At 28.7% G+C, this 14,357-nt stretch overlaps 2 protein-coding genes across 4 annotated transcripts; both read left to right on the plus strand.

Annotated features, from left to right (window-relative positions):
• Window positions 1-1,126: 1,126 nt before the first annotated feature.
• On the plus strand, window positions 1,127-3,452 carry LOC117908569 (U-box domain-containing protein 4-like). Of its 2 annotated transcripts, XM_034822216.1 has the most exons (3): window positions 1,127-1,333; window positions 1,472-1,615; window positions 1,727-3,452. In XM_034822216.1, exon 3 carries the CDS (start codon window positions 1,825-1,827, stop codon window positions 3,190-3,192), a length of 1,368 nt encoding a protein of 455 aa, XP_034678107.1. In that variant the 5' UTR covers window positions 1,127-1,333; window positions 1,472-1,615; window positions 1,727-1,824; the 3' UTR covers window positions 3,193-3,452. The 2 variants fall into 2 exon arrangements, with proteins under 2 accessions (XP_034678107.1, XP_034678106.1); XM_034822215.1 differs by lacking the exon at window positions 1,472-1,615.
• A 5,375-nt stretch (window positions 3,453-8,827) lies between these two features.
• Window positions 8,828-11,015, plus strand: LOC117909401. Of its 2 annotated transcripts, XM_034823436.1 has the most exons (2): window positions 8,828-9,101; window positions 9,513-11,015. In XM_034823436.1, the coding sequence occupies exon 2, from the start codon at window positions 9,534-9,536 to the stop codon at window positions 10,923-10,925; it is 1,392 nt and encodes a 463-aa protein (XP_034679327.1). In that variant the 5' UTR covers window positions 8,828-9,101; window positions 9,513-9,533; the 3' UTR covers window positions 10,926-11,015. The 2 variants fall into 2 exon arrangements, with proteins under 2 accessions (XP_034679327.1, XP_034679326.1); XM_034823435.1 differs by having other exon boundaries at window positions 8,828-11,015.
• Window positions 11,016-14,357: the final 3,342 nt, after the last annotated feature.

Genomic DNA, 14,357 nt, shown 5'->3' on the forward strand with positions numbered 1-14,357 from the left:
TGGCAATTTCCAAGTCACCCTATGCTTGCCCAAACCGACAGAGTTTTTAACCAAATTAATCTATTTTCTTAAATCAAATCACCAAATAGATTCCCCTTAAAATAGTTTTCAAATTGATGTTTTGAAGTCATATGTTTATTTATTTTTTATTTTATGAAAATATAATTGATAGTTATAATTCTGAATTTGTTTTCATAGATAAAATCATAGTTATTAATTATTATTTTAAAGTTTTAAGTTTAAAACCGTAATTATCAATTATAGTTTTCAACTAAATATGAAATATTGGGAGTGTTTAATAAAACTTAATACTTATTACTTAATAATTTAAGTTGATTTTAAGTTAAATTATATTTAAGTTATTTATTTAAAATTTATTATTTAATTTTTATTTTAAATATCAAGGTTATTTGATAAAATTAACTCAAAGCTTATTTTAAATTATTAAATTGATATATTCATTTTCATAAATTATAATTAGGATAAAAAAGATTGAATAATAGTAGAGGTTGTTGAATAGCAAATTAAATCATGGAGGTAACTATAATAAAAGGGTAAAAAAGTAAATAAAGATATGGACTTAAAAATAAATCAATTATTTTTACTTATTAATTAAATTATTTTTATAAAATAAATTTAATTTATTTAATAACTTAAATTAAGTTATTAAGTAACTTTTATTTACTAATACTTGATTTCATAACTTAAATTTTAAAAAATAAATAAGTATTATAATAATTTTATAATATTAAATTTTTTAATAAAATAAAAGAAATATTTTCATATAAAATTTAAAATATCAAAACTTTTAAACAATAAAAAAACAAAACCTTATAAAAAGACTAAAAAGGTAAAAAATCACACTTACAAACATTATATGATATATATAAAACAAATTCTTTTATTTCATTTATCACAAATTAAAAAAAATAATCTCATAAATTTAGTGACAATTTATATATATATTAATAAATAGAAAATAAATAATTAATATAATAAAATTTTAACAAAAATATATCAAAATTTGTTCAAATAAAATAATAAAACATTTTAGCTGAAAACTCCGAGAATTGAATCGTATGAATACGACCCAGGAGACTTTAGGAATAAATGGACAGGGAAAGCACGAATCTGTGGACTCCCTAAAACAGAATCTTTGTAATCTTTGCGGGTTTGGGTAAAATTCCATATGAGACGGACTCTACTCAGATTTTGTCATCATCGGAATCATAGAAATTTATATAGATAGCTGATTCGAGGCACAGTTGGGTTGCTTACCATCGAGTCGCCGACTCATCCTCTAAATTTTGCGGATTCTTCAACACCCCATAAGGTATGTGTTGTGAATTTCAATTTATTTTTATGCATGCACATGTGCCTTTGAGAACCCTCTGTTTGGTTCCTGAGAAAGTTGAAGGAAAAGACAAAGGAAGAAGATAGAATTTTGAATTTTGTGGGTTATGATGTCCAGGTTTTCAAACAGTGGAAGAGCCAATATTGGTTGAGTTTTTCACTTGTTCGATTTGGTTCAATTCGATGGAAGTTTTATCTGTTTTCTTAAGCCCCAAATGATGGGCACTCTGTTTTCCAGCACTTTCTAAGCAGCCAAACGGAGGTTAGAGATAGGACCGGCTAAAAGAAGGGATATTCATGTTTGTGATGTCTAAGAATGACCTGGGCAGTTCTTGAATTGCACCATAATTTCATATTTCATGTGTTTTGACAGGAGTTGGTTGATTGATGAACAATTGCTTCATCTTCTCAATTGATTGAGAAAGGGATTGTCACAATTATCTCTTGGAATCAGAGAGAAATCAACCAAAGATGAGTACAAGTTGGGAAGAGTCATTCGAACTTTTTGAAAAAGTGGTTGCGTCCGGCAGAAATGCTATGCAAATTCGAGCCATAATCAAGCTTGCCCGCCTCTCTAATTCTGCACCGGCCCATGTACTAACCCGCACCGTGCCGATCCTCACGCGGCTTCTTGGTAGCAGTTCTAGTCCATCCGTCCAAGGGGCCTCTGCATATTGCTTAAAATGCATAGCTCATCAAGGTGATGGGGATCGGATGGCAATACTCATTGGGCAGTATGGTGCTATTCCTATAGCACTGAGGCTGCTGCAGCATTCTGAAGGTAGTTTTCAGAGGGTTTTGGTAAAATGTCTTCGGAGCCTTGTCACATTTGGAAAACATAATCGGGTAATTCTCGTTAGAAATGGTGGATTGGAGATTATAATCCGTATGTTGGGTTCATACACAGGTAGGATGAGGCAGTATTTGTTAGAAATATTAAGTGCATTGGCATTGTTGCGGGAGGTTAGAAGGGTGATAATCAGTCTTGAAGGCCTTCGGTTTCTCGTTCAGGCTGTCAAGTTTGGTGGCATGGCCTCTAGAGAAAGGGCTGCCCATGCGGTTGGGTGTCTTGGAGTGGCAAAAAAGGCGAGGCGTGTGCTTGTCGATTTGGGAGCAATGCACATGCTCATTGAGTTGTTCAGAGAAGGAGATGCTTGCACAAAATTGGTAGCTGGTAATGCTCTTGGTGTGATCTCATCCCACATTCACTGCATTAGGCCATTTGCCCAAGCTGGGGCTATACCTTTGTATGTGGAGCTGCTTCGGGGACATGATCCCATCGGTAAGGAGATTGCAGAGGATGTGTTCTGTGTCTTGGCTGTTGCAGAAGTGAATGCAGTTGCAATCACTGAACACTTGGTGGAAATCCTTCAAGAAAATGATGATGTAGCCAAGGCTGCAGCTGCTGATATATTGTGGGATCTCTCCAGTTACCATCATTCAGTGTCTTTCATTAGAAACTCTGGCGCAATTCCAATTCTTGTTCAGCTTTTGAGGGATAGAAGCAGTGAAGTTAGGGAGAAAGTATCAGGGGCCATTGCTCAATTGAGTTATAGTGCAGGAGACCGTGCAGCACTGGCTGAGGCAGGTGCAATTCCGGTCCTGATCGATTTGTTGGGCGACGAGTCAGAGGAGCTGAGAGAAAATGCTGCAGAAGCTCTCATCAGTTTTTCTGAAGACCCTTCACAGCGCGGCATAATGTCTGAAGCATTCAGAGTTACTTCATTCCAGGAAATGCAGAACAGACTGGTACAGATTCGAAGTTCTGATGAGTACATGGCCAGATCTTTGAGACAGATGAGCATGGAGCAGCTTCTTTGGGACCCAGACATGGTCTAATTCTTTCACTCTCTGGTTTCTTTTCAATCTTTATGGCTTGGACAGTGTGAATATGTTCTTCATATGATGTATATCCCCTGGGATTTTGGGATTGTAAATCATCCTTCAATGCTACTACAAGCCCCTAGTAGTAGCATTCTATTTGTTACATGAAGTAGAGATTTGAAACATGATAATAAAATTCTTCAAGCAGTAGTGATATGGGGCTTTAATGGAGATCAAGACCCAGCATCTAGGCTGCAATTTTTGGTGACCAAAAACAGGAATGAAGGTGTATTGGGATTTCCAGGCACTAAAAGTTACAAATCTATCATAAGAATAAATAATATATTCAACAAGAGAAAGAGGATAACTATGAACAAGAACACTAGACTCATTTTCTTGCAAATGGACAAGACTTTAAATTAAAACAACATTTATAATACAAATGAAAAATCAATTTCATTTTCATTTATTCATATGTTTAGATTATTTAAAAAAAAAAAAAAAATTCGTTATCATAAAAATTAAGAGTTTGTTTGGTCGTGTGATTTAAAATTTTTTAACACTGTTTGGCCATTGTTATATGAAAACAACTTTTAAAAACAAAGTGTAATAGATAACAAGTACAAGTTGTTTTCATTGATTTTTAAAAACCAAAGGAAAACATAGAACTTTTTTAAAAATCAAATAAAATTGAGCATGATATCATTTTTTTTTTCTCTCTATGATCCAATACTGATACTGTAAATCTTAAAATATGATTTTCTTGTAATTTATACATGCTTTTTTAATTTCTTTTAACCTTTTTTAAAATTTTCATTAAGCAAATAAATTTCAAAACAAATATTATTTAATAATAAAATTTATTAATTTTTAAAAATAATTTGAAACTCAAAAACCGATCTAATTAATACTAAAAAGTCATGAAACTCAATAACATTATTAAGTCATAGACCAACGTTTATTTTACATGTTTGATGTAGTTTCTTCTTGATATATATATAAACTCCAACTTAAGTAATACTTAATGTGTTGGATTTATTGACGAGTTTAGTTATTTTTAAAAATAATTTAAAACTCAAATGTTGAATCAATTAATACCATAAATTTATGGATTAAAATTGGTTTAGAATGACTTTATTATTTCTCTTTTACATAAAATCATTATTTTATGATTTTTTTTTTTTATTTTCACTAGGCAAATGAATTCTAAATTAAATAAAACTTAATGTGTTGGTTTCGGTAATAAGTGTAGTAATTTTTAAAAATAATTTAAAGTTCAAAATTGATCTAAAACAACTTTATTGTTTTTTTTTTTGCCTTTTGTTTTTACATAGAATTTTTATTTTTTGATTTTTTTACTAAGCAAATGAACTTTAAATTAAATAAGACTTAATGCGTTGGATTCATTAATGAGTTTAGTAATTTTTAAAAATAACCTAAAATTCAAATAATGATCCAATTAATACCAGAAATTTAGAGACAAAAATTAGTTTAAAATGACTATGTATTTTTTTTTTCTTTTACATAGAATCATTATTATTAAAACGAGTTTCAAATTAAATAAGACTTAATGTGTTGAATTTATTAACAAGTTTAATCATTTTTAAAAATATTTTGAAATTTAAATAATAAATTTATTAATACAAAAAATTTATGGATAAAAAATGGTTCATAATGACTCTGTTATTTTTTTTTGCACATAATTATATTTTTTTTAAATTTCACACTATAAAAATGAGTTTTAAATTAAGTGATACTTTGTATTAAATTTATTAATGAATTTAACCATTTTTAAAAATAATTTGAAACTCAAAAAATAGATTTAATCAATAAAAAAATAAAACATCAAAATTGATATATTATGAGTCATGAACTTATTGTTTCTCCTATATACATAAATATATTTTTTGAATTTAGGTAAATATATTATAAATTAAGCAAGACATAATTAATAATTTAATAATAATTTTTAAGAATAATTTTGATTAAGCATGACTTTACTGTCTTGCTTAATTTATAATTTAAATTCTTTAATGGTTTTTTTTTTTAATTTTTAAGAATAATTTTGAATTAAAATAAACTAATATAATTAATTATAGATTAAATAAAAATATTTTAGAATATTATGTACATAAAATAAAAATATTTGACTCATTTATATATTAAAAAAAGTTAAACTTTATTTATTATTCATTTTAAACAAAAGGCTATTAAAAATCATTATGTTAAGTTATTATTATTCATTTTTAATAAATAAAAAAAAACTTAGTAAGATTTAATATCTTTATATTTCTAACATATACTAAAATAGTATTTTTTTATAAAAAAAAAAATTTAATATTTTATTATAATATTATTATTATTCATATTTTACTAAAAAATATTTTTTAATTACAAAAATATTTTATTTGTAATAAAGCTTGAATTAAATTTAATTTATATTATATGAATTGAATTTGCAATGTTTTTACAAAACTAAAACAAAAAAAAATATTTTTAAAAACAATTTATTCAAACAATTTTTTTGTTTTTATTTTTAAAAATTGTTTTTAAAAACAACTTGTCAAACACCCTTATTTTTATAAAACACTAAAAAACTGTTTTTTATTTTTAAACTTAAAATAATTTTTAAAAACAAGTTGCATAAAAATGATCCTAAATCTCACTCTTATGATTTTGTTACCTTTTGTCTCCGTTCTTGTTATCATATACCAAACATTATCTGTAATATCATTTTTTAAGTTGTCTGATAGTAAGATAACATATCCATAGGAGATTTCTAGCCTCTCTTAAAATCTAAGAGAGCTTCAATTGCTTGGTTGAGAAAAAAAAAAAAAAAAAAAAAAATCCATAGTGGAAGAATTTCTAAGTGTGAACATCCAATTTTTTCCAAGGAAAAATGGGTTCTTCGTCATTTGATTTTCAAAGGTCATCATCATTCATCAATGCTCTCAATTCAAATATACCCTTAAGAAACTTCAAGGTTGACTTGACCCAAGCCTTTGGAATCATTCCAAGGTGGTCCACCTTCAATTCCTGTGACTTTTCATTTCTTTGATGATTTTCACGTATATCACTTTTCCTTATTCATAAATTTGTATCCGAGTAATCCTAAATTTAGATCTAATCCGAGATGTTTGTTTCAATCAAATTAATTAACGAAAAAAAAAAAAACCAGCATACCCATGTGACAATGCAACATCAACTTGCACATAATATCATGCCCCGTATGTGTCATCATCCATGTCCATTCTCTACGTGAATCTGATCATTTTTTTATTTATATGTGTATGGAGTCGGATTTTATCGATCATGTTGGTACCATGTGTTGTCGATTTGGCGTATACAACAAATTTGAAATATTTTTAATTTATTTTTAATATTCTTAAATATTTTTTAAAAGTTATTTTGAGTGATAATATGTTATTTTTAATAATATTTTTAATATATGTATAATTATTTTTTAATTATTAAAAAAAATATATTATATTATAAAAAAATCTATTTTTAAAAACAATTGATAACCAAAATTTTTTATATTTTATATTTTCAAAAACAAAAAATTATTATTAGAAAAAGTTCCCAAACACAACGAATTAATGTTTTCATCATGAAGTGAATGCCATCTTTTTATGAAAATTCTCAAATAAAAGAAGCAATTGAAGAAACAATCAATTATCAACATCCCAATGTTAACAACTCCAAGTTTTGACCAGTAACCCCAGAGATGGTGCAGAATGGAAGGAGATCACAAAAGCATGCATGTGGAGGGCAGCCCAAATTTTTGTTTCAAGAAGACAATTTTCTTTCATTGATTTTTCAGACAATTGACCTATTTTAGTTATCAATTGATCTATTTATTGTAATTACAACTGCTTTGATTAGCTAACTTCCTAATTGAATTGATTCCTAACTAAATTTTTGTTATAGCTTAACATGTAGCTGTTGTTAAATATAATGTAAAATAGCATTTATATCCATCTTTAAATCAATTATTTTTTTTATTTTTAATTTCTATATTCCTTTATGATATCCTACATTAGATAGGAGAGTTATATAAATATGAACTCCTTTTAATCATATAGATATGTTTTAAAACTGTGAGAGTCCCTTAAGTGTAGAACGAATAATATCTACATGATTGAGTATAATTTGTTATAAATGATATCAAAATCAATCATCGATCTTGGTATGAGAATTTGTTTAGCCTCGTGAGAAGTATTTGTCTGCACAAGGAATGTTTGTGATATCCCATATTGGATAAAAGATAAAGTTTTTAACGTTATATAAGTATGAACTTCTTTTAACTATATAGATACGTTTTAAAATCATGAGAGTTCATTGAACTCAAAATAGACAATATCTACACGATTGAGTGCGGATCCTTACATTTTCATCCATGTTCTTTCTAGTTTCTTCTAGTGTAACCACTAATATTAGAGAAAATTAATCAAGATATAAAATTTAATGTCTTGAAATAAATTAGACAAAAAAGTAGATGTAGGTGTTAACCAAAAAATTAAGATAATTGAGGTACTCAATAAAAATAATAATATAAAACGTTTTCTAATGATGATGAATGAAACCTCAAATCCCAAAAGTTGTCGAGACTTGAGAAATCCAATGTTGTTTGCTTAGAAAAAAAATTGAAATAAATAACTACCAAAAGTCATTGGGTGGATCTACTTCTATCCCATCTTTTTCTTCTCTCATTAATAAACATGATCTCATCACCCATTTTCAATGCACACCGGTTGTGGCATCCATTCTCATCTTTGAACTTTTTCTTCTTATAGATATTGATCCTTACCTATGACAAAAATTTCATTCACTAAATCATCAATATTTTACCATCTCAATGCTCATCAATTTTGAGATTCACACCATCCCATAACACATTTTTAATCATGAGTGACCCTGGGTTATGTTTGATTATCGGAAAATGGGGAAAAAAATAAAAATAAAAAATAAAAAATAAATAAATAAAAATAAAATAAATAGATTTAAAGTTAATAAATTATTTTATATATTATTTTAAAATAAATTTTCAACTTATTTTAATTATATTTGATTTTTTTTTTCATATTTTCTATAATACAATCAAATACAAACAAAAAAAAATCATTTCTTTAACATTTTTTTTCTTTCTTTAATACTTTCCAAGAATCAAACAATCTTAATATTGAATATTAAATAAAAAATAACAAAAAATTTTCTAAAGGAGGATTACAATCATACCGATTCCAGGTCAGGAAAATGATTATGTCGAACATTTTTAAATAAATAAGTACAAGTGTTGATATCGTAACAAAATTAAATGAATGATATTAACATATTCTTAAATCACATATATCTCTTTCCTAATACCAAACCTCAAAGGAGATTAGTATAATTTGTTCTAAATATTTTATAGGTTTTTATTTTTATTTTTTCTTTTGAGAGTTTTAAGACCAACCTTTCTTGTTTTTACAGTTTATTTTTATTTAGTCCCAAGAATTTTTGAAAAAAACAACTCTGGTCAACTTTCTTCTTCTATCCATATTGTCATGGATTCAGACCTAAGCCTACACCTTTTAGTCAACTTAATGTGAAGATGCAAATTCTTCCATATTCAGATTTCAGACTTTTATACGGAAGAGTGACCCGGAGAAATGCACCACAATTGATTTTTCTTGAGTCATACGCTTGGGAGAGGCTGTTCCAACACAAATCTCTGAGCTAAATGAAACAGGCCCCTTGCTCTCTGTTTTCAATCGTGGGGAAAACTGGAAAAGTTCATGGGTAATATCCTCTAATCAGATTTCATCACCATCTTAATCATAAACTTTATATACATAGGTGATCAGAGGCACTCTTGGGTTGGTTTAATTCCGCCAAGTCATCGAGCCATCCTGTAAATTTGCAGATTGTTCATCACCTCTAAGGTATGTGTTAATGATTTTCACTAGTTTTTTATATGCCAGACTGCCCATTAAGAGACTCTGTTTGGTTCTTGAGAAACTTGCATGAAACACAGAATGAAAGAAGGAAGAATTTTGAATCTTATGGTTTCCAAATAATGGAAGAACCGTCTTGGTTGAATTGTCTAGTTCAATTTGGGTAAATTCTGTGGGAGTTCCTCTGTTTTCTCCGGTCCCAGATGATGGGGCAGCCAAACAGAGCTTATAGGTTGAACTAGCTAAAGGTAGAACTGTTTCACGATCATGATTTCGAAAACTTACCTGGGAAATTCTCGAATTGCACCTCATTTCATATTTCATTTGTTTTGACAATAATCGATTGATACAATTGTTTCATCTTTTCAAGTGTTTGAATAATTCTCTGGAATGGATCAGCCGGAAGCAAAGCGACAAAAGATGAGTTTGGATTGGGAAGAGTCATTTAACCTTTTTGAAGAAGCGGTTGCTTCTGAGAGTACTGCTATGCAAATTCAAGCCATAATCAAGGTCGCCCAGCTTTCTAATTATGCACCGGACAATGTACTAACACGTGCGGTGCCAATCCTCACACAGCTTCTTGGCGGTAGCTCCAGTCCATTGGTTCAAGAAGCCGCTGCTTATTGCTTAAAATGCATAGCCCATCAAGGTGATCGTGATGATCGGTTGGCAACACTCATTGGGCAGTCTGGTGCTATTCCTATTACACTCAGACTGTTGCAGCATTCCCACGGTGGCCTTCAGGGAGTTCTAGTGAAATTTCTTTGGAGCATTGTTACATTTGGTGCACACAATAGGGTAATCGTAGTTAGAAATGGTGGATTGGAGGTCATAATCAATATGTTAGGGTCATGCGTGGGTAGTACGAGGCGGCACTTGTTAGAGATATTAAGCGCATTGGTGTGGTTGAGAGAGGTGAGGAGGGTCATAACCAGTCTAGAAGGCCTTCAGTTTCTTGTTGAGGCGGTCAAGTTCGGTGGCATGGCCTCTAGGGAAAGGGCTGCTTATGCGGTGGGGTCGCTTGGAGTGGCAAGAAGCGCTAGGACTGTGCTTGTTGATTTGGGAGCAATGCAGGCGCTTATGGAGTTGCTCAGAGAGGGAGACGTCTCGGCAAAATTGGTAGCTGGCAATGCACTGGGGGTGATCTCAGCGCACGTGGACTGCATCAGGCCACTTGCTCAAGCCGGGGCTATTCCTTTGTACGCAGAGCTGCTCCGGGGAGCAGAGCCCGTGGGGAAGGAGATTGCGGAGGATGTGTTTTGTGTCTTGGCTATTGCAGAAGTGAATGCAGTCTCAATCGCTCAGCACTTAGCGCAAATCCTTAGAGAAAACGATGATATTGCCAAGGCTGCAGCTGCCGAAATTTTAGGCCATCTCTCGAGATACAAACATTCAGTGCCCTTTATCACAAACTCTGGTGCGATTCCGGTTCTTGTTGAGCTTCTGAGGCAGGGGAGTGATGAAGTGAAGGAGAAGGCATCAGGGGCCATTGCTCAATTGAGCTATAATGCAGGAGACCGAGCAGCGCTAGCGGACGCCGGCGCAATTGCGATTCTGATGGATTTATTGGGTGATGATCAATCAGAGGAGCTAAGAAATAAAGCTGCAGAAGCTCTCATCAGTTTTTCTGAAGACCCTTCACAGCGTGACAGAATATCCGAAGCATTCAACATTACTTCGTTCCAGGACATCCACAACAGACTGGCACAGCTTCGTGCTCCCGATAATAATGGCGAGCACATGGCCAGACCTTCGAGACAGATGATGAGCATGGAGCAGCTTCCTTGGGACCCTATTCCTAATCTTCTCTAATTCTGTCCCATTAATGGAACAATTCAGGCCTTTTCATCATTTAATATCATATTATTTTGAAATATAACTTTAGTGTATGCATTTTCTTAAGAGCCGTAGAAAAATGAAAGTTTCAAATTTCAATTATGTCAATTAATTAATTAATTAATTAAAATCAGTATGCCCCCCTGTGTCAATACCTGCAACATCACGTTATCATGCATGTATTGTGCATGAAGTTTACGTGATTATTATTATTATTATTTTTTGTTTATCCATTCCAATTCTTGCATACAAATAAAAGCAAAAGCCCCCAAGAAAACCAAAATTAATTTTTAATATTTGATATTATAAATGGATATATTTTTATATTAAAAGCTAAATTTTGTAAATTAAGTACAAACATATTAGAATTTTTTATTATAAATTTTAAAATAAAAATATAGTAAAAAAAAAATAATAATATATACAATTTGTTTTTTTTTTTTTTAATTATTTTCAGAAAACGACCAACAAATAATGAAAAAAAATTGTGTTTTTAATTTTAGAAGTAAAATTTTCAGACATTTTTAAAGCTAAAATATAGCTCCAAACCTTGCTTTTAATTTCAGGGTGCTTTTAAAAGCCGAAAGGTGCGGCAGGAAGCGCTCTACCTCCTGTTTCTAGGGGTATTAAAAATATTGCTTATAAGCTCTAGGTGCCACCGTAATGAAAGCAAAAAGAAAATGGAGAAGTTGAGGCCATGCAGGAGGTAGAGGTAGAGGCCATGGTCAACTTCAAAATTTAACTTGAAGTGATCTTGAAAAACAACTGCAAAAGTTTTTTTGGAAAGACAAGTTATCTCTTCAAGAAAATATCGGTTTTGATGGATATACCGATAATTTGATTCAATGTATATATATATATATATATAATTCCCTTATATGTTCAAAAAAATTTAGGAAAATAAAAAACCAAAATGGAAAATTTGCTCCTTCTAAAAACATAAATTTAATTTAATTTTTTAAATAAAAAATAATGACAATTAAATATTATTACCAAAAAATTATTTACCGTTAATTACTAATAAAATATTAAGATTAAACTAAAATTAAAAAATAAAATCAAGTTATAATACAATGAAACCTTAAAACACACACTTCTTCCATTTGAAAATATCAAAATTTGTAATAAAAATGATTAAATCTTTAAGATAATTTTAAGTGTTTTTGATACAAAATGATTAAAATTATTGAAAATTTCTAATGGTGTTTATTTTTAATTTTTATTTCATTTGAAATTTTCCTTTAAATGTTGTTGATAGTTTTTTTATATATAAAATCTAAAACTTTTTTAAAAATATTCTTAGTACTAAGATAGGCTTTCTTTGAAACTTGACTTATTTAATAATTATTATCTTGTTTTCTTATTAAATGAGTCATTTTAAGGTTTTATATTTCCTTTTTTATTTAAAAAATAAAATAAAATAATTGACTATTCCAAAAATTATTTTTCAAAGATTAAAAAAATATATTTCTTTAATAAAAGACTATCATCATCATCCAATGAAAATACACATAAAAAAAATATAGGCCTTAACACTCATTTCCTATTAAAATCACATAAAAGGAAAATTGCAATATTTTCCTTGCATGCAATTTCCAATGGTCCGATTTTTAAAATCGTGCTTGCAATTCTCATGGTTACTTTTTTGGTCAATCGCCCAATTGATCCATTATTTTGGAATTTGTATCTAATAGTTAGTTTGAGTAGGAAACACCTAATTAAAACTTTTAAGAGACTTATTCAAGGCTTTTGAACTTCATTCATGAGCTTTAAAACTATTGAATATCAATCATATCATCACAAAAGGTGTCATCAATTCATTTTTAAGTGTTTTTAAACCAAAACTTGTAAATAATTCTTTATGCACTTTGAGTTTAGCAACTTAGGTGGTGTTTATTTTTTTTACTTAATTCTAAATAGAACCTTAATGCTTAATAGTGTTAAATATTAGGTTGGTTGTTTTTATAGTATTTTATTTCTATTGAGTATTAAAAAGTAAAAAGTAAAAAAAAATCAATATGTTATTTTTTTTATTTAGAAAAAACTATATATTTTGGTTTTTTCTATTTAATAAAAAGTTTATAATAATTCAGGAAAAAGTAGAAAAACAAACAACCTAAATTCTGAAAACAAATTATTTTCAACAAAAAGCCAAAAAAATAAACATCACCTTAGTATCATTTTATTCAATCCTAAGCTAGGTGTTATAAATTAGTGTGATTAACTAAAATGTTGAGCCAATTGCAATGTTGGGGCCAAGTGGGGATGACAACTCATTATCATTTTGGTTAAACAAAACTTGGCCAATTCTTAGAGAATCAAACGATAAATTAATAAATTAGTATCATTTTGATTAAATTTATTTGAAACTATATTTTGAAAATGTGGTTTTTATAGAAATTAAAAACCGTAATTTTCATAAAAATTAAAATTTTCAATTTTAAAATACGATTTCTAAATATGAACTAAAACCATAATTTTAATATGTAGTTTCAAGCAAATTTTTTGACAAAAAAAAATATATATAAAAGATAAAGTACATGAAAGAGAGATCATTTTAAATAATTTTGAACAATTATTTTAAAATAAGCCCAAGATGATTATTTTAATGGTGAAAATCTATTTAGACTATGATATAGATCGGTACTTTTTCGATAAGGTATAAAGATACTATCAATAAGGTATTATGTCATGTGATATTTTAAAAACTTATTTACTTTTACCTTTATAATTTTCTTTTATTTGTTTATACCTTTATTCAACAACTTATATTTTATCCTGTACGTTCATTGGTCTGGATGTAGAGCTTGATAGGTACCTATTTTGTATCTTAATATTTTCCTAAATAATATTAGACTTAGGTGATGTTTGTTTTTTTTACTTAATTCTAAATAGAACTTTAATACTTATTAATGTTATAAGTATTATATTTTTTTTAATAATTTATTTTTATTAAACATTAAAAAGTAAAGAAAAACTAACATATTACTTTTTTTTTTATTTAAAAAAAATTAAATATTTTAGTTTTTTCTATTCAACTAAAAGTTTATAATAAATTATGAACAAGTAGAAAAATAAACGACTGAAAGTTTAAAATTAAATTACTTTTTAGTAAAAAGTTAAAAAAACAAATGTTTTCTTAATCATTACTTAATATTATTTAAGATTTTAGGTTAAATATAATTTAATATGATATTAGAGTTAATTTATTTTTCAGTAAATAAAAAATAAAAATTTGGGCCTTAACAAAGCCATCTGTTTTGCCCACACAATGGATCATCACTCGAGTGATTGCTTATTGGCCAATGAAATCACTTTATGCCATGTGATTTTCAAAGTCTCAGAGCATGGTTTAGTCCCGTCTTATAATGCATATTATCTTATATACTAATATTCATTTTTTTTTTT

This window comes from Vitis riparia, chromosome 19, assembly GCF_004353265.1.
Source record: "Vitis riparia cultivar Riparia Gloire de Montpellier isolate 1030 chromosome 19, EGFV_Vit.rip_1.0, whole genome shotgun sequence".
Taxonomy (NCBI): domain Eukaryota; kingdom Viridiplantae; phylum Streptophyta; class Magnoliopsida; order Vitales; family Vitaceae; genus Vitis; species Vitis riparia.